Raw genomic sequence first — 27,701 nt, 5'->3', positions numbered from 1 at the left:
ACAAATCCTAATAGGTTGGGTGGAAAAGGCCATCTAAATATACTGCTCTTCCTTGTGGAAACAATCTTTTTTAATACGATCAGATATTTCCTGAGGCTTGATTATCGTTGTCCCAGAACGGACGAAATTTCCTCTGTCCTCCAAAAACCGTGCCTCGCTCAAACTACAATGTGATGTAACACCATTTCTCAGCAGGGAGCGGAACAATTGGTCGTCTCCCGGACAAGCAACCACATTTGCATCACAACTAGTAACGGACGACCGTCAAGTTTCAAAGAAGCATCTGGACTGCGGACACTGTCAATTATCATTGTAACTTTAACAGAAATTTATCAAATTTAGGAAAACAGGCGGCAACGAACTCTCCGAAAGAGTGTGCGAAACACGACTTGGGCTGCGCAGCTCGCGGGGGCTGCGCAAACCAGAACCGGGGCCCTTCGCTCTCCTCCCGACGTTGTCCCTCCCAGGTTTCCTCTTCAGCCAGCAGTCGCTCCGCACTGGAGCCAGAGCCAATTGTGAAGGACCTAGCCAAGCCCAGCCCAGCGGAAGGAACGGTTTCACAGTTGTTTCTCTTCGATAAAGGAGCCCGTCCTTGCTTTTGCTTTTATTCTCTCTGGTGTTGGATGTGACGGAGCCACCCTCCCACGCTCAAAACAATTTAGAGTGATTGATAAACATACCAAACTCTCGCAGCAGCAAAAATGGTGATGTTCATCCTGAATTGCCTCCTGCTTCTGCCCTTTCTGATCTTCTGCATCTTGGAATCTCTCCTGAAGCTTTTTATTGCTAAGAAGAGAAAATCAGTCACCGGAGAAATCGTCCTGATTACGGGGGCTGGACATGGAATCGGGAGACTGACTGCGTATGAATTTGCCAAACTTAAATGCAAACTGGTTCTGTGGGATATAAATAAGGTAATACTGCTTTACTGTTTTACTTTCTGGTACCTTTAATTTGTGGACACGTATGCATTATTTTGCAGGTAACAACCCTTTACAGCATAGCTGTAAAGTGCGTAGAAAAAAATTACTATTGCCATTTTACAGATGGGGGAAAAACATGGACTAATTAATGTGTTTATGATCACGTGGTAAATGGACCTCAGTTGTAACCCATTTGACATTGTAAATTTATCCTCACTATTGCCCCTGAAAATAATTTGTAATATACTCCTGAACTTGATTTTACTGATCCCTCGATCTTAATCATACGGAAAATGTAATAGTTTTAGCTAGTATATTAAGAGTAAGAGGTCTGTACCTATTAAGAAAACAAAATCCAACTCGCAGTTACTGAGGTAAGTGGGTTTAAGATACCCCACAGAAAGCAACAATTGCTATGCCATAGTAATTTCCAAGAGTTAAAAACAATAAAAAAGAAAAAAGTCTTCAATATAATTTTTTCCAGAATAGGTATAGACTTAAGGAAGAGAGGACTTTAGAATCTTACCTTTTATTTGGCCAGTAAATAATGTACAGAGAGGTTCCTGGAAAGCACCTACTGGCCTGAAATGCCATACGTTACATATTAGTCAACACCCTATGATGTAAACAGGAATTCATGGGATGTTAAGTTAGATCAGCACCAACCTGGTGAATGGGTGATTGAGAGAACAATCCACAAACTTTATGACTCAGCAACACCAATCTGCTCGTGCTTCCCCGGAGTACCTTTCTCCTATCTGTCCCTTTCTCCTGTCTGTCTGTCCCTTTCCTTACACCCAGCTTGGCGTCCCTGCCCCTCTCTTTGCATTGCTGTTCTGCTCGCCCTTAAGATTCAGCTCAGGTACCTCTTCTGTTAGAATTGCACTGCATGCCCCTTCTCTGTGTTCCCGTAACTCTCTCTGTATAGTTCTGTTACTATACTTACCACAACATATCAGTTTGAACCATATGAAACTGCCAATATTCAATCCTTTATTCTAAAGCGATAAAAATTTCATATGATCCTACCTAAATATTATTTTATGTTTCTTTCTACTACATAGAAAGTAGTAGAAAGTGTGAGCTCGTTGAAGTCAGGACTCTGATGCATTCATATTTGTGTCCACATGGTTCTTCTATGTACCTTGAATACGACCTACACATTAAAATGTTGGAGGAATGAATGAATGAATTGTAGTTAACTCCTTATTTACTTATTTTGCAGCCAGAAAATTGATGTCTGTGAGTAGCTTTTAGTGACAGAGAAAAAAAGTTTAATGTAATTTTTTAAAGCCTGATATGGAATACACATGCACATACATATAATTCACAATGTAAAATTCATAATAAAAATAGTATTTTTAAATTTTTGTCTTCTTTTTCAAATCTTGCTTTAAATGCAGTTCCAACTAAAAGAAGCTCTTCAAAGTACTGAGAGCAAAGTGTACCTATAACCCCGTCAAAAATATGTGTCTGGTGAATTCTTGCCCAATCCTAGTTCAAAGAATCTGACTACCCTTAATTATTTTCAGTTGTTGATATAAATGCTCACACCATTTATTTTTATTCTCCTCGCCCTGTGTTGTTTTTTCTAGCATGGAATTGAGGAAACAGCTGATGAGTGCAGGAGGCTGGGTGCAAAGGCTCACGCCTTTGTGGTAGACTGCAGTAAACGAGAAGATATTTACAGCTCGGCCAAGAAGGTGAATTTTGCATTTGTTTAGAGTCATATTGTGTCAGAGCTGGGAGGGATTTTGGAGATGACCCAGTCACGATGCAGACACACTAACAGAAGTTTTGTGATTTGCTCAAGGTTGAACAGCTAGCTCGTGGCAAACCCAGAACTAAAACCCAGAACTGAGGTTCCCAGGCTTTAGTGTGTTCTGGAATCTTCCAGGGAGCTTGTTAAAAAACAGGCACCCGAGAGCTTTTCTTTCAGTAGGTCGAGGTCTGGGCCCAGGAATTTGCATGTTTAGTACTGTGTGCACACACACCTCACCCATCCGATTCGGACACATGTGACACCATGGATGGCACTACAACATCACTGACAGGGTCTTCTGAAGTCCAAAGAACCCAGGAAGATTGAGTAAACCTAACCATTTGTCAGGCTGTGATCATAAACATACCTGTTTTTATAAAGCATTATTTGTCTCATCTATGGGCAACGGAGATGTGCTATGTGTAATGGGGTTTCCTCTCAGCACTTCCATCAATGTACTTGCTATCTACATTTGGTAATGGTAGGAAGGTCAGTAGAATTACCTGGACAAATTTCTTAATACACCTTCCTGGACCTCACCCCTACATATTCTGATTGAGTGTAGTGTAAAGATCCCGATTCAGCTAAGACTTGAGAACCTCTTGAATTTTAGGGAATTTTAAATTTGGGGACATTTTTAACTTCTGCTTTAAATTATAATCTTTTATTTCAAACTGATGCTACTACTGTTGGTTAGGCTAAGTCAAAAGAGTAGGTAGAAATTACCCAGGCCAATGGTGGGTCTTCCTGGAAGGGGGTGCTGTAAGATCAAGCAAGGCCTTTGGGTAAGAACCATCTGCATTTCACAATAACTCTTTACTTAAATTAACAATGATTCCTTTTTATAGAGATGAGTGCTCTTCTAGTTAATACTAGCTGTAACACCTTGGGCAAGTTACCTAACCTCTCTGTGCCTAACTTTCCTCAATTATAAAATGGGGTCACAGCAGTATCTACCTCATAGGGTTGTCACGAGGAGTAAGTGAAGTAATGATGTAAAGTTCTTAGAATAGTACCTGGTGCTTAGTAGTCACTCTGTAAGAATTAGTTCTTAGTATTATGATAGAATCACTGATATTATCTATAGAATTGTATTAGCCATTATTAAGAGGATTTAGTAATGTTAGTTACCTAAATGGAAAACATTCATTTCCAGATTCATTTGGGAATAGGCTCTTTTCTGGAAGAGATAACTTTATTATTTGAAACAATTCCACGTATTTTAAACAGTTTTTTTCTACTGAAATTTTTCCAAGATGAACTAACTATATGCTTAAACAGAGTTTATACAATTACATATGATTATCAGATATTTTGAAGTAGCTATTTTGATGTGGCTATCTTGGTATCAGGACAATTTTATGCCACCTAAACAATAAAACTCTCAGCTTGCTTTCATTATTAAGAAATGTGCAATTTGACATTCTCACCCCTGGGGGACACAACAGGTGACAATGGGGAGCTCGAGGATGAAGGAAGGGCCAAGAGGGTCTGGGCTAATACTTTGGCAACACAAAACAGTAATTTATATTTTGAGTCATGTTACTTTGGAGCCATTACAGAAGCTTCATCAATTTAACCACATAAAATGTCCTGTTTTTCTCAGAATTTAGGGGCATTATTCTGCACAACAGTTTTCCTGTTGTGTTAGAGATGTAGATACAGGTGCAAATTGTGTGTTGATCAAGGGCCAAATAAGTTAGCTTGTCTCTGTAATAATGTACATACAGCCCAATGAAATTCAGTTCTGGCTGGGGAGCCTTCACAATGGCACATGGAGGCCCTCCTGGGGTGCTGACGGGCCTCCCCCTCCTGACTTCCTTTCTACACGAGGTTTAAGGCTTGTCTTGATCTCTGAGGTCAGAAAATCTGGGAGAGTCCCAACTCCGTGTGACCTTTGGCGAGAAAGTTAGCCATTCTATGTTTCATATTTCTTGTTAAAATGAGCACACTAACAATTGCTAGCTCATAGAATTGTTATGAGAGTTAAGTGAGATAATGAAATTCTGTAAAATGCATAGCACTTACATGTGGGAAAGCTTTTAATAGGCTAGTTGCCAGCTCCCTGTCAGTCCCCAAGCACACTGCAGCACTATCTAAAGGACAACTCTGTGAGTAGAGGCTAGCTTTTATTTGGAACAAATGTATAACAAACTGCATTGTAACATTAAGGTCCATCCCTAAAGTAGCCTAACCAAGAAGCTTAGTTACTCAAAGAACAATAAAAATATGGGAGCAATAGAATGGAGTGAACATAAAAATACATAGACGCTGTATCCAGTGTAATGGTGTAATCAGTTTTACATAGCTCCTCATAACAGTCCCTGCATTTGCCAATTAATTAACCTTGTTTTATGGGTTTGTTTGGGGGTTTTTTTGCTTACCTTATCAAGTAGTATTTAAAAAATAGCCCTGGCTGGTTTGTCACTGGTGGTGTTTTTGTTTGCCAAATGCCTCTTGAGCTATAATCAATAGAGCAAAGTCAAGAGACTAAATTGCAAAATAATATTTTTACCTAGCAAGCTTTCAGGCAGAACTATTTTGAAATAAAGTACCTAAAATTAAAAGGTTCTTTTTTTCATTTTGGCACAAAGATTCAACACTACTTTTGTTCCCCACAGCAAATAAAAAATACACACTTCTTTAATAGTCACTGCATGCAAGCCTGCCCTCATACTTCTTCATGATGTAGATGTTTTTCTTATTTTATTTTTAAAGGTGAAGGCAGAAATTGGGGATGTTAGTATTCTAGTAAATAATGCCGGTGTTGTCTATGCATCAGATCTGTTTGCTACACAAGACCCGCAGATTGAAAAGACTTTTGAAGTTAATGTACTTGCACACTTCTGGGTAAGTATGATTTCCTTTACAAAAATATTTCCTTTTGTAAGACTCAAAGACTAAGTTAAAAGTGAAGCTTTTGGGAGACATAAGGACATATCAACTCCATACTAAGGTTTTCTCCAGGTGCCAGGGATAACATACAAAAAGATCATTTTTCATGCTACAATCAAATCTCATCAGTTATTCTTCCTCCCACCTGTTAAAAATATTAATATTAATAAATAATAAACAAGGTGTTATATATGTCTTAATTCTAAGCTAGATTTGCATATCTCTGTTTAGAGATGGAGGAGAGATTAGGGACCATCTGTGTCATCTGTGATTCTGTAAAAGGGGAACCCAGTTTGCTTTCAGACTCTCATGAGATCCAGGCCGCCTGCGACATCCTGGCCTCTAATGCAAACTTTATTATGAAACTCGCCATTCGAGGTCTTAAATACTTACACACGCCCAGAGTTTCTGAGGAGCCGAAACATTGCCCACATAGCCAGTTCCTAAAAGGGTCCCTGAAAGTTTTCTTGGATGTGAGTTTGGGATGAGTAATCTCAAAAGAATATAGGAGTTAGTTGGTGAAAATGCAATATTATGTTTACATTCCTAAGTTATTCATATCTGTCTTTGTATTTTTATGACTTAGGAGTTTTCCCATCTTTCTGCCTCTGTTGAGATGTAGGGTATTGTCTTATTTGTTTCTGAATCCCTATCACATAGTAGGTACTCAATAAATATTTATTGTGTGAATCATTCGGTAACTACTGGAAGATTGCTATTCACTTTAATGTTTTGATGACATAACCAAATTCTTTTCCAACAGTTTTACATTAAGATAGAAGACATCATTGACAAAAGGTGGAGAGTCAGTGGACATAAGTTATTCACAATTTAAATGAGATGGATTCTTAAAGTTTTCAGTGTTTGTTGTTTACCTTAATTTTTCTAATCTGGGCACCCTACCCAGTTGCCTTATGTCGCCAAGTTTGGCAGTTAACCTAGGTTTTTTATTTATGCCAGGAACAATGTTACTAAATACAATTTTATTTCAAAGTGTTCCCAATGGGTTTGTGAATCAGAAATAAAAATATTTTTTTTTGCCTTATAAAAACTATTTCTAGACTACAAAGGCATTTCTTCCAGCAATGATGAAGAATAATCATGGCCATATTGTCACTGTGGCTTCAGCAGGTGGGCATATCACAGTCCCATTTTTAATGGCTTATTGGTAAGTGAACATGTACCTTTTTTTCATTGGTTCTATGCTTAGCTTTGTTGTACAAAGTCTCCTGTGCATCAACATTATCAACTGTTAATACCCTCCTCTGTTGACTGTTTTAGAGGTGGGTGCAGGGAAATTATCCAATTAGAAGCCAACTGCTTCAGGCACTTCTTATCTCTTTTTAGCAACAAAGAATTACAAAACAAGAGCAATACCATGAACACAAGTTAATATTAATAATTTTAAATAAAGTAATGTGGAAGTAAAACTCAAAAGATAGAGAGAGTGCAATCTGGGAATGCTTTTGAATGCAAACAGTGGAATTGTGAAAATAACTAATAGTTAATAATTGAAGAACTGACTGTAGCGAGCAGGGCACAGTCACGGTGTGCCCCACTGTGCGCTGTAAAGAACTGACTGGTGAGGCCAGTGTGGCCCCAGTGAGCCCGCTGGTTGCATACACCCCAACTGTTCTTGGCCATGGCTGTACGTTAGCAAATAATAACTCCTAAAATTCTGAGTTATGATTGTGCAAATAAATATGCATAAAAATAATGATAATTTTTTTAACATTGTGCTCTTATGAAATTAACTATCTAAATTCTAGAAACAATGTGGATATAATTGTATATGTAGATATAGATAATGTGTTTAAATATTCAGTTGGCCAAAATGTCCATAACATAAAAGACATGTTTTTCATTTTCACCAATAACTTTATTGATTTGAGTATTTTGAGTATGTTGGCTATCTCCTGTGTAGTAGAATGTTGATTGTTCTCAATTGATATCTTTGATTGCTATCAAGTTCAACTGGTCTACCTGACCATGAGCATTGTCCAGTGAGAAATCTCCAGCAGGGATCTTTGCAAGCCACAGCGCCTTCTCCATACACTGCACAAACTGGGTTTTTTTTTGCGTTTTTACGTTTCCTGAAGTAATAAAGCATAACATGCCAAAAGTGTTTCATATTTTCTTCCATCTTCAATATTAAAATGGCTACACAAAAATTCAGCAAGTTTGATAAGATTTTTTAAAAGCATGCTGATATGACAATTGCCACAATACAATGTAACAAAAAATTTTCCAAATGAAGTTCAAGACAACTCAGCACTACCAGAGCCATTGAACAGAAAAAAAAAAAATTTTAAGGCCAACCGAATGTATAGATATAGGCATGGGCAGGTAACTTGTTTATATATATATGTGGCTATTTTTAGGTAATAGCAGTAAAAATGATTTTTATTTTGTTCTTTTTGTTCATCTATGTGTTCTTCCTTTCTGAACATATATTTTCTTTGTAGTATAAAATAAATATAGATGTGGATTGAGTTTTGACAAAAGAAGAAATGACTGCTGAAGCAGTCACAGAACAGACCTATAGTGTCCAGATTTGTCCTGACTCCCTCAGAGCCACTTTAAGTTAGGCGGTGGGCCCCTAGCTGTCAGGGGCTAATACAGTTTTGCATTTTCTTACTTCCATGATGAGAGATAGCTGCAGGTGCTGCTGCTGAGCTGCTATATGACATTCTACTGCCCTGACAAGTTCTGTCATAGTCCCCAGGTAAGCAAAGAGGATCAGAAAATTAAACAGGCCTGTCAACCCTGCTGTGCTCCCTCCTTCTCTTGCCATATAGTAAATACTGTACTTCTTTTGATTTTGATTTGATTCTCCCCCACTGAGGTTTACAGTGAAAATCAAGAAAGAACATGTTTGTGTGAGAAACAAATTTATTTTGGTGACTAGTAATGGTGCTTTCAAGAGAAGTACAGATTCTCACCGAGCGTTGTCAAAGCAGGAGCAACATGCACGGTTGTGTAGACTGTGTGCTGCACGATCCAGGGGGCACTGGTCACAACGCTCAGGTCCTTTTAGGCTTGAATGATTTTCCAGCAGATGGCAGTGAATTAGCTTGAGAAGAGGGGTGGCCTTTTCTAATTCACAAAGAGCCACTACTTGGGCTAAAAGGCAGGGCTGCCACTACACAAGTGGTCTGTACACGTCCTGCTAGGGGACAGGTCTGAGGTTTGTGAGCCCTCAAAGAACTCCTGTTTGGACCCTCAGCTCTCACCGGCCTGAGCTGTTGTGTCTGTCATCCTTACTGGCCACAATTATCTTCAGTTCAGTTGACCCTGGTTACATACCTGATCAATGGCAGGACTTCCACAGAGTCACACTGAAGACTTCACGCAGGAGGAAGCAATGCTTATCCATTGTTGTTATTAATAATTGGGCAATTACACTGAGATGCTGCTTTTTAAAACAAACTTTTCATTGAAGTATAGCATACATTTGTAAAAACGCAGAAATCATGAGTGTACAGCTCAATGAGTTACTGTAAAGTGGACACCTCTAAGTAACCACCGTTCAAGTCAAAAAATAGAACATCACAACACCCCAGGAGTTCCTTTTGGAATTCTTCCCAATCACCAATCCTTCTTTCCTCCCCAAAGGTAACTCCTATATTGACTTGTTACACCATTGATTAATTTTGCCTATTTTTGATCTTTATATACATGGAATCATACTATGTTTGTAAGATTTATCCATGTTGGTAGCTGTGGTTTAATCATTTTCATGCCTACACAATAATTTACTATCCACACTACTCCTCATGAAAACCTTTGAGTTGTTTACAATATATTATTACTATGAGTAATGATGTTCCGAATCTTGATTTAATCCATTGAAATCTTCTGTGACCTTTGGCAAGTTACAAAGTGCAGGAAAAAATCAACTTTATGCTAAATCTTAGCAAATCAAAATATGCTAAAATCAGTTTTAGCATATATATTATTTTGTCCAGAAAAAGTCCAGCCATTGTTAGTATAATGGGAATGGTTTGCACAACATCGATGTAACCTGGCAGCCAAGGAGAGTGGACTGGCATGCACATGGGTGAACAATGATGACTTCACTGTACTAGTCAGTGGGGGCAGTAGACGCCGTTGAGTGAGCATGTGTACTGTGTGGCGGTCACATTCAAAATGATTGAACAAGTAGAGCCACAAATCTGCATCAAATTTTGGACACTTATATCTATCTGTCATCTATCTATCTCAAAACAAAGTCACCCTAAAATTAAAATATATAAAATTCTTTTAACACGCTCGAGATCATTAATTCTGAGTTTAAATATATTGCTGCATTTTGGTTCCCTTAAAAATATCAGAAAATACACTTTAGTAAAGGAGAAAAAAAATTACTGATAATCTCACCATGCAGAAATAACTTTGGCAAACATTTTTTATAATTTTTAGGACATTTTAAATGCAGATATATAGTCATGCATTGAAAAAAATCTACATATATAATCTTGCTTTTTTAAAATTTAAAATGAATGTTTTGCCAGTTTTTAAATACACAAGGTCTGTCCAGAAGGTATCCAGCCTTATAATATGAAAAATAAAGACATTTATTGAAGAAGATACAAGTAATATTGTATATGGGACAATGACGTCTCAGTCCTCTTCAAAGTAGGCTCCTTGGGACCTCACACAGTTCTCCCACTCACCATCAGCTGCTCTGTTGTATTTTCCTGAATCTCATCAATGGTCTGGAATCTCTTCCCTTCCAAAAGTGATTTGAGTTTTGGGAAAAGCCAGCAGTACAGGGCACCAAACCTGGGCTGCAGGAGTGCTGAGTCACCTGAGTGATTTGACGTTTTGCCAAAAAACTTCAGCACAAGATGTGATGCATGAGCAGGTGCTTTGTCATAACGAAGCTGCCAGTCACCAGTTGCCCATAGCTGTGGCCTTCTGAAGTATTCAAATAGTTTCTGTGGAGAAATGTTTAACTCAAAATCTGATTCAGATTTGTTGCCCTACTCATTCTGCCATTTGAATGGGATGGCCACACACTATGCAGGCTCACTCGACAGTGTCTACCATCCCCACTGACTAGTACTGACAATGAGGACTAGTGAAGTCCTCATTGTTCACACATGCGCATTCCAGTCCACTCTCCATGGCTGCCTGGTTACATTGATATGACACAAACCATTCTCGCTATTAACAATAGCTGGACTTTTCCTGGACAGACCTCAGTGTATATGCAACATCATTTTCAATTCCTGCATGGTATGCCACTGTACATATATGCCACTGTTTATGTAATTTACCCATTATTTTTGGGTAAATGTGTTTGTCTGGACTCTTTCAGTTGCAAGGGACACAAAACTTAAACTGACTCAGGCCAAAAGAGGAATTTTCTTGCCTCTGATTAAAGTCTTATGTAGGCTCTCTTTCTTAGAAAAGATAGCTGCCAGCAGTTCCAGAGTAACATCCATTCAACTCCAAGTCCCGCAGATTGGGGAAAGCCATGACTTCCCAGTAATGTGTTCAACTGTTCTACTTCTAGAGTTCATTCTAACTGGACCAACTTGGGTCCAACCCGTGAAGGGGTAGGGGGAGAAGGGGCGTTAGCTGGCAAAATCAGAGTGATGTTGCCAGAATAAGGGAATATGAATGCCAATGAGCAAAAACAAGAGCTGCTCACTATAGATATTTAAAATCATCTCCACAAACAACAACCTACAAAACAAATTCCTGGAGGCAGACAACAGGTTGGTGGTTAACAGAGAAGGAGTGGGTGCAGGGAGGGTCCATGGCGACAGATGGAAACTAGATTTTTGATGGTGAACACGATGCTGTCTATACAGATAATGAATTATAATGTTGCACACCTAAACTTATATAGTACATTATAAACCAATGTTACCTCAATGAATTAATTTAATTAATTGAATATTGTTTCTATTTGCCTTTATGCACTATGTACCTCAGGAACTATCTATCCTTAAATAAATCTGTGGAAACATGAGTGATGATGTCCTTAGGATAAATACTTAAAAGGGAAATTACTGGATTTATGGCATGACATATTTTAATGAATTTGATACCTTTTGCTAAATTGCCTTCCCAAAAGGCTGCCAATTAACCTGTATTTTGGAAGATAGAAAACTGTGGAAAGTTCTCTCTTGGTTTATCTTTTTAAGCGTAGACATACATTGAAGCCTTAAAAAGAAAAGATTCCTCATTCAATTATATAAAATTAAAAATATTATGTACTTTAAAAAACGACTTAAACAAATAAAAATGTCCTCATATCCTTACCACTTACTGCTAAGCAAAAATTATTTTCTTTTCAATTAATATTAACTACTCTTGAAGTAAAATATTTTAATATGCATAAGCCTGCTGGTATTATTTTGTACATTTCCTGCTAATGTCCTTTAGCCATTTATCCATTAGAGTATGTATTGTCTTACTCATTTATAAAAGTTGCCATACAGTAACCCTTATCCTGATCTTACATGTTGCAAATGCTTTACCAGTTTATTTGCCTCTGAACTTGATTGGGAGCTGGTAAAGTTCAGAGTGTATCATATAGAGGCCTGGTTATTGCCTAGATTTAAATTCTGATTCTACCACTCTCTTTGTGTTTTGGGGCAACTTCTGTTCCCACCCCGGGGCCTCAGTTTCCTTTTGAATAAGTGGGGATCATTGTGGTACCTATTTCATGGAGTTGATGTGCAGGTTAAATGCCATAATGCGTCTGAGTAACTGAGGACTGTGTCTGGCATGTAGTAATCCTTCTTAGGTATGATTATCTTTGTTTATTTTACTTTTTCAAGGTATAAAAGATTTACATTTTATATAATTGAAACTCGCAATCTTTCTTTTTAAGTCTTCATTATACGCCGGAGATATAAAAAAAAAGAATGGAGGGGGTGAAAGAGAACTTTCCTTTTCACAACTTTGTATCTTCCAAAGCACAGGTTCATTGGCAAGAATGTACAGGTACTCTGTACATAATTGCTAGTCCATACAGATTTATAGAAGAACAATCTATCTGGTAATGTCACTGAATTGCACAATTTCAAATTTCAAATTTTCTTACATATACTTTCACATAATTTTGAAAGTTAATAATGTAATATTATATCTCAATAAAGTTGCTTTTTAAAACACCTAACTGAAAGTGTGATGTTCACTTAAAATATGATTGATTTCCCTTCTCTTTCCAAATGAGGGAATGAGGACAATAAGAACAGCTTTGCATTTAGATTCATTCATTTGACAAGTATTTACCGAGCACCTGTTATGGACCAGGCATTGTGTCAGGCCCTGGGGATTCACTGGAGACCACAACAGTCATGCAGCTTGTAGCAAAGGTATGAGGGACAGACATTCAAAAAATTCACCCTGATGAATATTAAATTACAAATCTAAAATGTGCAGTCACAGAAAACTGAAGATTACTATATAATGGGGAAATAATTTAGACTGGGGGTCAGGAAAGTCCTCTTTGAGAAAGTCGCCCGGAGACTTAAAGGAAGAATTGGTTTTATGCAGGAGAATTTTCCAATGAATTCATTGAACATATTCAAGTAAATAATGAGCCGTCTACAATGTTGTAAAATTTTATGGAAAGAGAAACAACGAAATAAACACCCTACCGATTTTTTCTAACAATACATTTAAACGTATTCATTTGTCACTCTAATAAACGATGTTGTGATGCAGTAAGTGTTCTCCGTCAGTGCTTCTTCAGCTTTAACGCGCCTATAAATTTACCTGAGGATCTCCTAGAATGCAGATTCCGATTCAGTGGGCCTGGGCGGGGCATTGAGATTCAGCTGCTGCCCGTGTTTCTCAGCTGAGGACCACACTTAACTAAGGAAAACAGCCGTCCAAATTAAATAGATGTAGTAATTTTCTTGAATTATTTTGTGACCTCTCTCTGTTTATTTTCAGTTCAAGCAAGTTTGCTGCTGTTGGATTTCATAGAGCTTTGACTGACGAACTGGCTGCTTTGAAAAGTACTGGAGTCAAAACATCATGTCTCTGCCCTAATTTCATAAACACTGGCTTCATCAAAAACCCAAGTACCGCGTAAGTTGAGACAGAAATGGAGATAAAAGGGTCAGTGACTGCATGAATACGAACCATTCTGTGGCTTTTCTGCAGCATTTTAATCCTTAAAACACCTAATATGCAATGCCCTGAGCTCATCTCAGTTTCAGCTTCTGTAGATTGTGGGAAAACAGGTGGAGAGACAGAGGGAGAGAATGTATATAAATGTAAATATGAATGAGACAGGTGAACTTGCTAATCCTCCCTTTTCCTCTTCCCCTAAGCCGTGGTTTTTAGACTTAAGTATATATACATTTCACCAGCAGAGTTTAGGAACCATATAGGGGACCCACCCCCAGGGATGTTGGTTTTTATTGGGTTTGGTTGGGAGAGGGTAGTTAGTATAGGGACTTGGAACTATATATGCATAAGTCTAACAACCATCATAGGTAATTCTGATAGACATAAATCAGAACCACAATGTGAAAAACACTTTCCATCGGTAATCTAGAGATTATCTTCCAAACTGAGTACAAGACCATGGTCTTTCCTTGGTTAGCACATAAAATTGTAAGGATCTGCTCTGAGGTTAATTTTAATGTTTCTTCTGTTTGGGAATAGCTTTAATATATTTGTAAACATATTATATACTTTTAAAAAAATTCCAATGCATACATATAAAAAGGTTCTTTTTAAAATTTCTTAAAACCCTCTATCCAGTGGAAACTGCTCTTGATATTTTGATGAACATCTTTCTAGACATCTCCCTATGTACAGATTAAATATCTAAATTTTATGTAACTGACATACATTACACAATGGGGTTCTGGAAACAATAAGTAAACTACTCACTTTCTTCAGCATTATGTTTATAGACAATACAGTATTAAAAACTTTGAAGTTGCTAAGAAGTTACATTTTAACTGTTCCCACCACAAAAAAGAAATAATAATTATGTGGTGTGATAGAAGTGTTAGCTCATGCTACAGTGGTAATCATATTGCAGTATGTAAGTGTACCATATCAACACGTCGTACACCTTAAATTTACTCAATGTGATATATCAATTATGTCTCAATAAAAATTAATTAGGAGACTTCCAGCCAAGTTGGAGGCATAGGTAGAAATGTCTTGCTTCCTTGTACAACCAAAGAAGGACAACAAATTTGAAAACAAAAAACAACAGAAATGCCAGAAAATCGAACTGTATGGAAGTCTGACAACCAAGAAGTTAAGGAAACTCATCCTGACTGGTAGGAGGGGCAGAGAGGGACAGCTGGGGCGGAGAGGATGAGTGGCAAGTTGGTGGACTGGGTGGGCAAAGCAGCTGCTGGTGGACTGAGCACTCCCACATTCATGTGCGGATAAACCAGGAGGAACAACTGGGGAGCAAGACACATTGTGCAACCCAGGGTTCCAGCGTGGGAAACCAAAGCCTCAAAACCTCTGGCTGTAAAAATCTGTGGGGATTGTGGCAGTAGGAGAAACTCCCAGCCTCACAGGAGAGTTTCACAGGGTCCTAGAATGTACACAAACCCACCCACCTGGGAATCAGCACCAGAAGGGCCCAATTTGCTTGTGGGTAGTGGGGGAAGTGACTGAAAGCTGGCCAAGAGCAGAACAAGCAGCATTGTTCCCTCTCAGACCCCTCTCCATCATACAGCCCCACAACACAGAGAGGTGGGTTGCCCCATCCTGGTGAACACCTAAGGCTCTGCCCCTTATAACATAATATGTATGCTGAGAGAGAGAAATATGTCCCAAATGAAAAAACAGATCAAAACTCCAGAAAAAAGAATAAACGATGAGGAGATAGCCAACCTATCTGATGTAGAATTCAAAACATTGGTCATCAGGACGCTCACAGAAATGATTGAGCTCACTTGCAAGATGAAGGAAGAAATGAAGGTTACCCAAAGTGAAATAAAGAAAAATATACAGGGAACCAACAGTGAAGGGAAGGAAACTGGGACTCAGATCAATTATTTGGAACAGAAGGAAGAAATAAACATTTAGCCAGAACATAATGAAGACACAGGAATTCAAAAAAATGAGGAGAGGCTTAGGAACCTCAGGGACAACTTTAAACATTCCAACATCCAAATCATAGGGGTGTCAGATGGAGAAGAACAAGAGCAAGAAGTTGAAAACTTATTTGAACAAATAATGAAGGAAAAATTCCCCAATTTGATGAAGGAATAGACTTCCAGGAAGTCCAGGAAGCTCAGAGAGTCCCAAAGAAATTGGACCCAAAGAGGAACACACCAAGGCACATCATAATTACATAACCCAAGATTAAAGATAAGGAGAGAATCTTAAAAGCAGACAGAGGAAAGGAAGGAGTTATCTACAAAGGAGTGCTCATGAGACTGGTCAGCTGATTTCTCAAAAGAAAACTTGCAGGCATGAAGGGGCTGGAAAGAAGTATTCCAAGTCATGAAAGGCAAGGATCTCCATCCAAGATTACTCTATCCAGCAAAGCTATCATTTAGAACAGAAGGTCAGATAAAGTGCTTCCCAGCTAAGATCAAGTGAAAGGAGTTCATCATCACCAAGCCCTTATTACATGAAATGTTAAAGGAAATTATCTAAGAAAAAGAAGAAAATCAAAACTATGAACAGTAAAATGACAACAAAGTCACAACTATCAACAACTGAACCTAAAAACAAAAACAAACTAAGCAAATAAAACGAACAGAATCACAGAAATGGAGATCACAAGGAGGGTTATCAGGAGGGAGGGTGAAGGGGGAGAGAGGGATAAAAGGTCCAGGGAATAAGAAGCATAAATGGTAGGTACAAAATAGACAGGGGGAGGGGAGCAGTTAAGAACAGTATAGGAAATGGAGAAGCCAAAGAACTTATATGCATGACCCATGGACATGAACTAAGGGCGTGGTGGGAAATGGGGGTGGGAGGAGGGGTGCTGGGCAGAGGGGGATAAAGGGGAGAAAAAAATGTAACAGCATAATCAATAAAATATACTTAAAAGAAATTAATTAGTCAATTAAAAGTTCACTAAAACTGAAAGGGGGTGTCAAAGAAAGAGGTACCAACCCCAGAAATAGAATTTGTCGATTTTTCCATATTTTCAGAATTTAGATACTAAAATAATATATTTGAGTCAATTTCTTTCACTTAGACTGTCTTTCAGCAGTTAAAATCAGACAGCATATTTTTTTAATTATAATTGAATGTTTTACCCTTCCCCACAAGAGGATGTTGCCCAAAGCTACCCTTCATGTGGGCAGGGGTGCCCTCTCCTGGCAAAGCTCTTCTACTACAATTGAAAAGTAACTGGGAAGCTTGCTGTGGGATGGGTGGAGTGTAAATAGAAGCTGACAGGATTCTAGCCTAGTCACAGGAATATGACCAGGCTAAGGAAGGGTCTGGGGTTGGTCCTGCCACATGAATCCCTTTGAAGATAAGCTGATACTAGAGTGGATGCCAAAAGTGAAGTTGGTTTTAATCTAGAAACTTAGTTCTTCTAATTAGAGGGCAGAGAGACCTTACTTGTTTGTATTCCGGACACTAAATAAAATCTGCAATTTTTTAAAACCTCGCAACAGTACTTTGCTTAGAAAGATCAAGTCACTTGCCTGTAAGTAGCAGAACTGAGATTCAGACCAAGTTTTTTCCTTTTTGCACAGACAGCAGCCTTTCTGAAAGAAGGAAACTGAACCAGCTTCTAAGTGATTGATCCAAAATAATCTGTGTCTTACTCATACTGGAATTTATATTCTGTTTAAGGCACAACAAGGGTGTAATTTATTGACTTTTATATTTACACATGTAACACACTGCAAAGAAACTAGTTTACTATAAAGTTTATAACATAGCACAATCTGATTTTATTGGAATTAAGTGTGATAAGTGTTCTAATAATTTTTTGGCTGTTAAGAATTATTTTTGTTATGTAAACTTGGCTCTCAAGAAATCATTTTTTCAAGCATTTATTGAAAGTCTACCAAATACTAGGTACCTTACTAGGTCTGGGTACCTTACATAAATTACGTCTAATCTAGGAGGGTTAGATTTGGCCCCAGGCCACAGTTTGCCTACCCCTGCCCTAATCCTTCTAAAAATTCTGCAAGATAAGTATTACTATGCCCATTTTATTGACAAACAGAAAGTTGGAGGAGTTAACAAAATTGCCCAAAGTCATACAGCCCTGAAGGGGCAGACTTGAAATTCCTCCGTAGGTCCTGGATTCCAAATGCCTTACTATTCCTAGCTTTCTTTTTTTAACAAAATTTTAACCAAAGTTTTTTCTGAAAATAATCATTTAAAAATGTATATTAAATATTTCATTGGAAATACCTTTATTTGTTTTCTAATAACGTGTTATGATTATAAACAAAATTTAAGTAATATAGAGAAAAGCCCCTTCAAAGGTATTGCTCTTCCAGAGATAACCACTTTTTGAAAATTATATTTCCAATTATAGCTTCCCAATTTAGGAGGCCACACTTCTTAATTTAATGTGTTTCTTTTTTTGGTACATGGAAACATACATACTATTCTGTAAGCTGCCCTTCTGACTTGATAATATGCTGTTGTTGCATTATTTACAATGGCCAAGATATGGAAGCAGCCCAAGTGCCCATTAGTAGATGAGTGGATAAAACAACTATGGTATATTTACACAATGGAATACTACTTGGCTGTAAAAAAGAAGAAAGCTTTACCATTTGTGACTGCATGGATGGACCTGGAGAACATATTGCTGAGTGAAATAAACCAGTCAGAGAAGGACAAATACCATATGATTTCATTCATATGTGGAATCTAATGAACAAAATGAACTAATAAGGAAAATAGAGACAGACCGAGAGCAGGCTGACAGCTGTTAGAGGGAGGCAGAGTTGGAAGCTGGGAGAGAGTGAGCAAAAAAGAAGAAAAAAGGAGAAAAAAATCATGGACAGAGACAATAGTGTGGTGATTGCCTGGGGGAGGGGAGGTGGAAGAGAGTATAGGGGGATAAATGGTGATGGAAGGAGACTTGATTTGGGGTGCTGAACACACAATACAATGTACAGATGATGTAGAATTGCATACCTGAAACCTATATAATTTTATTAACCGATGTCACACAAATAAATTCAATAAAAAGGAAAAAAATTGTTTATGTGGTTCAGATTGACAGTAAACTGTCCCTTGACATATTTACCTGACCAAAATATCCAATTTGTCATAAAAAAGGAAAGATCATATACAAGGTCCAGTATAAATAATGACCCATTTTTATTACAAAATCATAAGCATGTAATTCTGTAACATAACAATATCATGCTCAAGCACACCATATGACATTTTAGATGAAATGTTCAAATTAAAACTATAAATTATTACACCCATATTATTACCCTACCAAGCACACTCAAGCAGGCATTACTTCTGCCCAACCCTGTCTATGAGGTCTGTCCAGAAAGTATTCAGCCATGTAAATGTCTCTATGAAAAATAGAGACATTTATTGAAGACACAAGATAAAAGAAACGCACATAGGACAATGACGGCTCAGTCCCCTTCAAACTAGGCACCTTGGGACCTCACACAGTTCTCCCAGCATCTCTTCCACTGTTTAAACCACTCTGCAAAATCCTTTGTTGGAATCACCATCAGCTGCCCCATCGTATTCTCCTGAATCTCATTGATGGCCTGAAATCTCTTCCCTTTCAAAGGTGACTTTTGTTTTGGTAAAAGCTAGAAGTCACAGGGCAGGGCACCAAATCTAGGCTGTAGGGATGCTAAGTCACCTGGGTGATTTGATGTTTCACCAAAAAATGCTGCACAAGATGTGATGTGTGGGCGGGTGCGCTGTCCTGAGGAAGCTGCCAATCACCAGTTGCCCATAGCTGTGGCTGTTTTCATCATATTGTATCTCTCAACCCATAAAGAACATTGAGGTGGTACTCCTTATTAATTGTTTGGCTTTGAGGGATGTTTTGGAAAACACCTTCCCAATCAAAAAACAGTTAATGTGGTCTTGATCTTTCTGTGACTTTGCTGCACCTTATTTGGGCATAGAACCAGGTGACATCCATTGGGATGACTGGGTCTTCACTACCAGATCATAGCCATAGACCCACGATTCATCTCCGGTTTATGACCTTCTTGAAGAAACCTGGCTCATGAGTAGTGGTTTGAATCAAGTCATTAGCAACTGTAGCAGAAGCCTAGGAATGAATTTTGACCCAACACATTTCATGCCAAGATCCTGTGTCAAAATCTTGGACGCCGAGAGAACCAAGATGGCGGCATAGGTGGACACACTGCACCTCCTCGCACAACCAGAACTGACAGAGAATCGAACAGCAAGGGGGTCTGACACCAAGGAAATAAAAAATAAACATTCATCCAGACCGGTAGGAGGGGTGGAGACGGGCAGAAGGGGCGGAGAGGACTCATGTGGCCATGGAGGGACCGAGACTGGTGGAGTGTGGGACGAATGGGGCAGGCAGTCTGACCACTGGCAGACCCTGCAGCCCCACATTCACGCAGATAAACTGAGAGGGCCAGACTCAGAGCGGCGGGTAGCAACCCATGGCCCCACATTCGCGCACAGATAAACCGGACAAACGGTGGGGAGCAAAGCAGACCACACAACCCAGGGCTCCAGCGCTGGGAAATAAAGCCTCAAACCTCTGATTGAAAACGCCCGTGGGGGTTGGGGCGGCAGCAGGAGAGACTCCCAGCCTCACAGGAGAGGTTCTTGGAGAGACCCACAGGGGCCTGGGACGTGCGCAAGCCCAGCCACTCGGGAACCAGTACCAGAGGGGCCCAGTTTGATTGTGGGTAGCAGAGTGAAAGATTGAAATCTGGAGGAGAGTGAAGCGGGCGCCATTGCTTCCTCTCGGCCCCTCCCCCACGTACAGCTTCACAGTGCAGCGACCAGCGTTACCCCGCCCCGGGAACACCTAAGGCTCCGCCCCTTAAAGTAACAGACGCGCCAAGACAAAAAAAAAAAAAAAAAAAAAAGGCCCAAATGACAGAACACCTCAAAGCTCCAGAAAAAATACAACTAAGCGAGGAAGAGATAGCCAACCTATCAGATGCACAGTTCAAAACACTGGTTATCAATATGCTCACAGAATTGGTTGAATCTGTTCGAAAACCAGATGAAAAAATGAAGCCTATGCTAACAGAAACAAAGGAAAATGTACAGGGAACCAATAGTGATGTGAAGGAAACTGGGACTCAAATCAGCAGTGTGGACCAGAAGGAAGAAAGAAACATCCAACCAGAAAAGAATGAAGAAACAAGAATTTGGAAAAATGAGGAGAGGCTTAGGAACCTCCAGGACATCTTGAAACATTCCAACATCCGAATTATAGGGGTGCCAGAAGGAGAAGAGGAAGAACAAAAAATTGAAAACTTATTTGAACAAATAATGAAGAACTTCCCCAGTCTGGTAAAGGAAATAGACTTCCAGGAAGTCCAGGAAGCTCAGAGAGTCCCAAAGAAGCTGGACCCAAGGAGGAACACACCAAGGCACATCATAATTACATTACCTAAGATTAAACAGGAGAGAATCTTAGAAGCAGCAAAAGAAAAGGAGACAGTTACCTACAAAGGACTTCCCATAAGACTGTCAGCTGATTTCTCCCAAAAGACCTTACAGGCAAGAAGTGGCTGGCAAGAAGTATTCCAAATCATGAAAGGCAAGGACCTACATCCAAGATTACTCTATCCAGCAAAGCTATCATTTAGAATGGAAGGGAAGATAAAGTGCTTCTCAGATAAGGTCAAGTTAAAGAAGTTCATCATCACCAAGCCCTTATTATATGAAATGTTAAAGGGACTTACCTAAGAAAAAGAAGATCAAAAATAGGAACAGTAAAAATGACAGCAAACTCACTGTTATTAATGACCACACCTAAAACCAAAACAAGAGCAAAGTAGGCAAACAACTAGATCAGGAACAGAACCATAGAGATGGAGATCACATGGAGGGTTGTCAATAGGGGAGTGGGAGGGGGAGAGGGGGGGAAAGGTACAGAGAATAAGTAGCATAGATGATAGGTGGAAAATAGACAGGGGGAGGGTAAAAATAGTGTAGGAAATGTAGAAGCCAAAGAACTTATAAGTATGACCCATGGACATGAACTATAGGAGGGGAATGTGGGAGGGAGGGTGTGGGCAGGATGGAGTTGAGTGAAGGGGGGGAAATGGGACAACTATAATAGCATAATCAATAAATATATTTAAAAATAAATCTTGGACGCCATAGATTTTGGAATCCCCAGATCAACTTCTAGTTCTCACACTGTCAGTCACCGATCTTGGCTGATTGCAGCCCACACACGTTCTGCTTATTGCAGGCCTTTCAGAACGTGGATCACTTTCAACAGATTCTTGACCATCTTTGAAGCATTTGTTACACTTTTATTTGTGCTACATCCATTGCATTGCAAAGCCTTCTGAATCATCGGAGTAATTTCCAGAGAGGAACATTCAAGCTTAACAAAATTTGATGCAGATTCATGGCTCCACTCACTCAGTCATTTTGAATGTGATGGCTGCACAGTACACATGCTCACTCACTGGCATCTACCGCCCCCACTAACCAGTGCAGTGAAGTTTTATTGTTCACACATGCGCATTCCAGTCCACTCTCCTTGGCTGCCAGGTTCCATTATGTCAGGCAAACCGTTCTCTATTAAAAATGGCTGGACTTTTTCCAGTCAGTCTTTGTATTTGAGCTCTGATCTCCTTCATGTATCCAATTAGCATGCTCACTTTAAAGTACAATACCACTTTTCTCATTCATCCCACTTCTACTTTTACAGCATATTTTCTCTTTCTGAGTGAACTATTCTATATTTGTTCCTAAGAAATCTCACCTTAATTCTTTTTGTCTCACTTTTCTCAACTAGTCGCAACATATTCAATCTGCCTCTCCAAAATGTTAGTCACCCAAACAGTTTGGTGACACTGGCAAATTTGAGAAATGTAATTAATTATGTATCTTTTTTCCAAATCATTAGTAAAATATTAAAAACTCAGGACCAACTCTTGAGCAACTCTGCGCTAAGTGCATTTATTCTAACACCCATATAAAAAAGGTCACATTTTAGGGACTACCTTCTACTCTGTAGTGCATATACCAGGGAGATTACACAGTGCAGGTGTAAAATGAAACTAAATAATAAAGCTGAAAATTAAATGAAGACCTAATGAAGTGGTAAAGGTAGATAATCAAAGATAATATTAGGGTTCCATGTAGAGATCAAGGACCTAGAGCCAGGCACATTCCTATATTTTAATTCCTCTGACACTAGAAATTGTTCACTTAAAACATCTTAGTATATAGTAACACTTGTATAATAGTACCTGTCTTCTTTTTCAAAGCTTCTAAAGATTTAAAAGTGAGTTTATGTGTTAATCTAGCTAAATTATTTTTGATTCTTAGTTATTTTTATACTCATTTGCATAATAGGGTTGTTGTAAGGCTTCAGGGAGATAACCTGTGTGAAATGTTTAGCACGGTGGGCAGCCCATGATCAGCACTAAGCAAATGGTGGTGGTTGTTAATATTATTAATGCTAAAACAGCTGTCATTTTTGAGCATCTATGATGGGCTAGATGCTACAGGTCAGTCATGTTGTGGTTCCTATGGTAATTTCACTTATTTGTTTGGAACTGAACTAAAGCTGAAGCCTCAGTGAAATGATTTGTTTCTAAAGACTGCTTCTGATTCCAGTTTGGGACCCACCCTGGAGCCTGAGGAGGTGGTAAACAAGCTGATGAAGGGAATCCTGACTGACCAAAAAATGATTTTTATTCCATCTTCTTTAAGCTTTTTAACAATGTTGGAAAGGTAAGCAACAGTTAAGTTTGCCAGTATTGTAAATATTTATCTATTATATGTTTTTACTCAGATTTAAGACCAAATTTTTGTAAAGTACTATTAAATGGAATGAAGTTAATAAAAATAATAGCCTTAAAGAATCCATCAATTTTTAAACTACCTTTGTTAGTGACTGAAGCAAGATTGGTGTTGCAGTTGGGCAAATGAACTGAATCATTTCCACAAGTTTTTTTTAAAGAAAGAAACTGGTATATTTTTGGAAATCTTGTCTTATAAATGAATGAATATGAAGGACAGTTTTTAAACATTATTAGTACATAGTGGAGTCATAGGATAATAATATTGGAGGAGACCATAGTTAAGTTTCATATATTCATTTAAATATACAACAGATAATCACTGAGCTCTTATTTTGTGCAAAATCATACTGAAGCACAGAGATATGTTTAGAGACCCTTGAGCCTTGCTACTTCAGATGTGGTCACGGCCAGCAGCATCAGCACCACCTGGGAGATTGTTGGAAATACAGAATCTCCTGTCCTCCTGAGTCAGAATTTGCATTTTGACAAGATCCACAGGTGATTTGTGTGCATATTTAGATTTAGAATAATTTCTTTAGAGCAGCAGTCAACTTGAGTGCACATTGGAATTCACCTGGGAGTTTTAAAATGCTAATATCTCAGACCCACTCCCCAGGGTTTTGATTTGGTCCGGAGTGTGGGCTGGTCACACAGAGACTTCCCCAGTGACTCTCATGTATGGCCAAGATGGGAAGCTCCTACTTTAGAAAATGCCTATCATAACACACTGTCTCATCACTCACCCGGGAAGCTGTGTGGCAGTGAGGCGAGCCAGTGAGTGAATGAGGGGAAACTGAAGAGGCTCTTCAGGTTAAAAAGAAAAAAAAGCTTCTTTCTGTCCCTAGAATCAAGCTTCTCCAACATGGTAGGGTATCAGGATTACTGGGGAAGCTGATTTAAAAAAATAGATTCCAGGATATCACCTCTTGACATGTTAGTATAGGATGTCTGAGTTGAAACCCAGAAATCTGAATTTTAACAGACAATTGCCACAAGCGGTTGGGTCAAAGATTATACTTTGAGAACTACTGACCTAGAGACTGAAAAAAAAAAAAAAAAAGGAAAAACCAAAAACATAAGAGCCTGTGTCAGGTTTTTTTAGCCTCTTCTGCTAGGAACTATGGTTGGGCATACTTTGAGTTCAGGTAGCAAAGTTCAAGGATCTCTTTGGTGAGTAAATGAGTTAAAACCTCAGGTCTGTAGCATTTTACTTGTCACGTCACCTAAGTAAGCACTCACTGATTACAGGTAACTCAGTGAGAGAAGGAATTTTGCCTGTTCTCCTCACTATATCCCCTGCACTTTGAAGAACTGATAGACACATTTGAGGCATCAAAATGTTTGCTGATTGAATAAATTAATTCTGTTTCCTAGACCTTTAACATGGAGACCAAATGTTTGTGCTCTGGAGTTAGGTGAAGCCATGTTTGTGTGACTGGCTTTCAATGTGAACATGGATGAGTTACTTAACTTCTTTGAAGCTTAATTTCTTCATCTGTCACATGGAGACAACAATAAGACTTTATAGGGCTATGAGGAATAAATAAAATAATGCACTTAAAATATTTAGTATACTATAAATACTCAATAAATGTTATATACACTATTATTTTTATAATTACCACTCATTAACATTGCCCTGATGTTCCTCTGACTATGAATGTTCAGCGCTCAATTTCCAAACTTTATTTTAATGCCATCTAGGCAGATGTCTGTATGTAGTTACACTGACTTACATAGTCTGTTTCATTTCTCTCAGACTCGTTGGAATGTGACGAGTTCCTCAATATTCCTAAGTATAGAGTGGGGAAAAAAAAATTAGACCTACCAGATGCCTATCACTATTTAAGGCATTTTATATTAACACTGATTCTTCAAATAGCACTGTGGGGTAGGTGATAATTTTTTGTGTACATGTGAGGAATTTAAACTCCAAAGTTAAATTACTTGTTCAGCATTATGCTCAAAAACAAGTGTATTGTCTGCATCTCCATCGAGCAATTCTGCTTCCCCAGTCTCGAAGTGGAACACTTTAATAATATACCGGATTATAAAGTATAAAATTAGTTCCTATTCTCACTTTCTTTCCAATGTCAGCTTTTGTTTTTGTTTTTGTTTTTTAAAGCCTTTTAGCATCTCAACTGCTCAGTTCTGTACACATCCTCTCATAGATCTTTTAAAAAATATGGAGTACATTTATTTAAAAACTAAATATTTCAAGTCAATTCTATTCTAAAGAATTAAGCCTTCCTTTTCCTTTTGAAAAGGAAATGGATTTAATTGGAAAGAGCATATAGTGGTGACTATGTGTTAAAATTCTTAATCGTGTTTAAAATGAACATGGACATGATACCTGATAAACATAAGTATTTTAAGAGAAGATATCTTAAAATGCACTTAATATTAATTTACTAATTATGTTCATGTATCTTTCTTTTAGGATCTTTCCTGAGCATTTCATGGAAGTTTTAAAACAAAAGATCAATGTTAAGTTTGATGCAGTTGTTGGATATAAAAACAAAGGACAATAGCTCTGGCCCAGTAGCTCAGTTGGTGAGAGTGCTGTCCCCATACGCCAAGGCTGCTGGTTTGATCCCCGGTCAGGGCACATGCAAGAATCACCCAATGAATTCATCAATGGGTGGAACAGCAATATCTATGTTTCTCTCTGTCTCTCTCTTCCCATCTTCCCTCCTTTCTCTTTCTCTAAGATTCATAAATTTTTTAAAAAATTGTAAGGTAAAGAACAATAAGTGCTTGTTGTTTTTGAAAATTGATTTCTCAGGTTTAAGTTGATTTCATCTTATATTAAACATAATTTTAATGTTTGGACTTCTGCTTTTTCTAATTATCTTTTTTTCTTCAATATCGCTTTTTGAGGCTCTTGCAATCCTCATTTATTACCATTGTTTTCTAGCTGAAAGCTAATTTCATATAATACAAAGAGAGAAATTGCCTTATGGAAAATGGAGAAAAAGAATAAAAAGTTTTACAATAATTTTTAAGGTTTCATGGCTCATCTGAAGGTGTTGCAGATTTGTACTATAAATGATTAAGATACATTTTTATGTTTAATTGCATTTAAATTTTATATAATTCACATGTTTCCTAATTTCACATGATGTAGGAAATGTCATTCAAACATTTTGTCCTGCACATTACCGCTGTTCCTGAGAGATACCCCACATTTCAGTGCAAACAGTTCAGCACAGGAAACTGGAGTGGACTCGTGTTGCAGGTGAACAAGCGTGATTGGGGTGTAAGGCAGAGATCTGGGAATGTGTGCCTATAGATGGCAACAATAATAAATGGATCAGACTTAAACTTGTGGTGTTTCCATATTTTTGTTTTGAACAGAACATGGCTTAACCTTCAAGTTAAAGGAAAATGGATTACGTACCCAAAGGTCTTTATTTTTTTCATTTATTTAGTGTCTGGAAATTTCTCAGATGTGAGACTTACTGAGATGGTAATAGAAGTTCAGACCTATACAATGAAAATCTAAGTAGGTTTGTTGGATTTCTATTAAAGAAAAATATTTTCAAGACTCTGCGAGACACATGAAGGACATACATATAAAGTAAAGGACTTTGGTCCTTATATCAGAAAGTTCATACTCAATAAACATATAAATCAGAGTCACTGGCCCCTGTGAAATGTAGCAAATGGGCCACATTTAGGCACAGACACTTCATGATAAAAGATTTTGATCCATTTTATAAGCAGGAAATTATATTTTAACATGTGTTGGGTGCTACCCTAAACACTTGACTTATTGAACCACTTAAGTAATCTCATAATGCCACTGCAGCCGGTTTAAGGAAGGTTATACTACAGGTTCTATAGCAAAGAAAGGTTCAGGAGCCATTATTCTTGCAATAAATTTTTCCCTCTTTTCCATCAACTATTGGGTTGGCCAAAAAGTCTGTATGATTTTTTCCATAAAGTAAAAGACATATTTTTCATTTTCACCAATAACATTATTGATTTGGATATTTTGAGTACATTGGCTATCTCCTGTGTGGTATAACATTGACTGTTCTCAATTAACGTCTTGTTTTGATTGCTATCAATTTCAACTGATCTACCCAATGGTAGAGCATCGTCCAGTGAGAAACCTCTAGCACGAAATTTCACAAACTGCTTTTGACACATTCTATCAGTCACAGCTCCTTCTCCATACACCACACAAATCTTTGTGTGTGTGTG

At 38.2% G+C, this 27,701-nt stretch overlaps 1 protein-coding gene across 1 annotated transcript; it reads left to right on the top strand.

The window, feature by feature from the left end:
• Nucleotides 1-265: 265 nt before the first annotated feature.
• Nucleotides 266-26,816, top strand: HSD17B11 (hydroxysteroid 17-beta dehydrogenase 11). The gene is made up of 7 exons (XM_024574852.4): nt 266-914; nt 2,519-2,626; nt 5,404-5,535; nt 6,642-6,748; nt 13,501-13,638; nt 23,305-23,421; nt 25,933-26,816. Exons 1-7 carry the CDS (start codon nt 702-704, stop codon nt 26,021-26,023), a joined length of 906 nt encoding a protein of 301 aa, XP_024430620.1. The 5' UTR covers nt 266-701; the 3' UTR covers nt 26,024-26,816.
• The last annotated feature ends 885 nt before the right edge of the window (nt 26,817-27,701 follow it).

Source organism: Desmodus rotundus, chromosome 4 (assembly GCF_022682495.2).
Source record: "Desmodus rotundus isolate HL8 chromosome 4, HLdesRot8A.1, whole genome shotgun sequence".
NCBI classification, from domain to species: Eukaryota; Metazoa; Chordata; class Mammalia; order Chiroptera; family Phyllostomidae; genus Desmodus; species Desmodus rotundus.
Note: the sequence above shows the minus strand (reverse complement) of the source record. Positions and strands in the feature narration are given on the sequence as shown.

What these genes read in the sequence shown, in the direction of transcription:
- HSD17B11 (XM_024574852.4), top strand. Translation starts at nt 702, where the DNA reads ATGGTGATGTTCATCCTGAATTGCCTCCTGCTTCTGCCCTTTCTGATC. An exon ending in TTTACAGCTCGGCCAAGAAG is followed by an intron (nt 2,627 to 5,403) that starts GTGAATTTTGCA and finishes TTATTTTTAAAG; the next exon opens with GTGAAGGCAGAAATTGGGGA. An exon ending in ATGTACTTGCACACTTCTGG is followed by an intron (nt 5,536 to 6,641) that starts GTAAGTATGATT and finishes AACTATTTCTAG; the next exon opens with ACTACAAAGGCATTTCTTCC.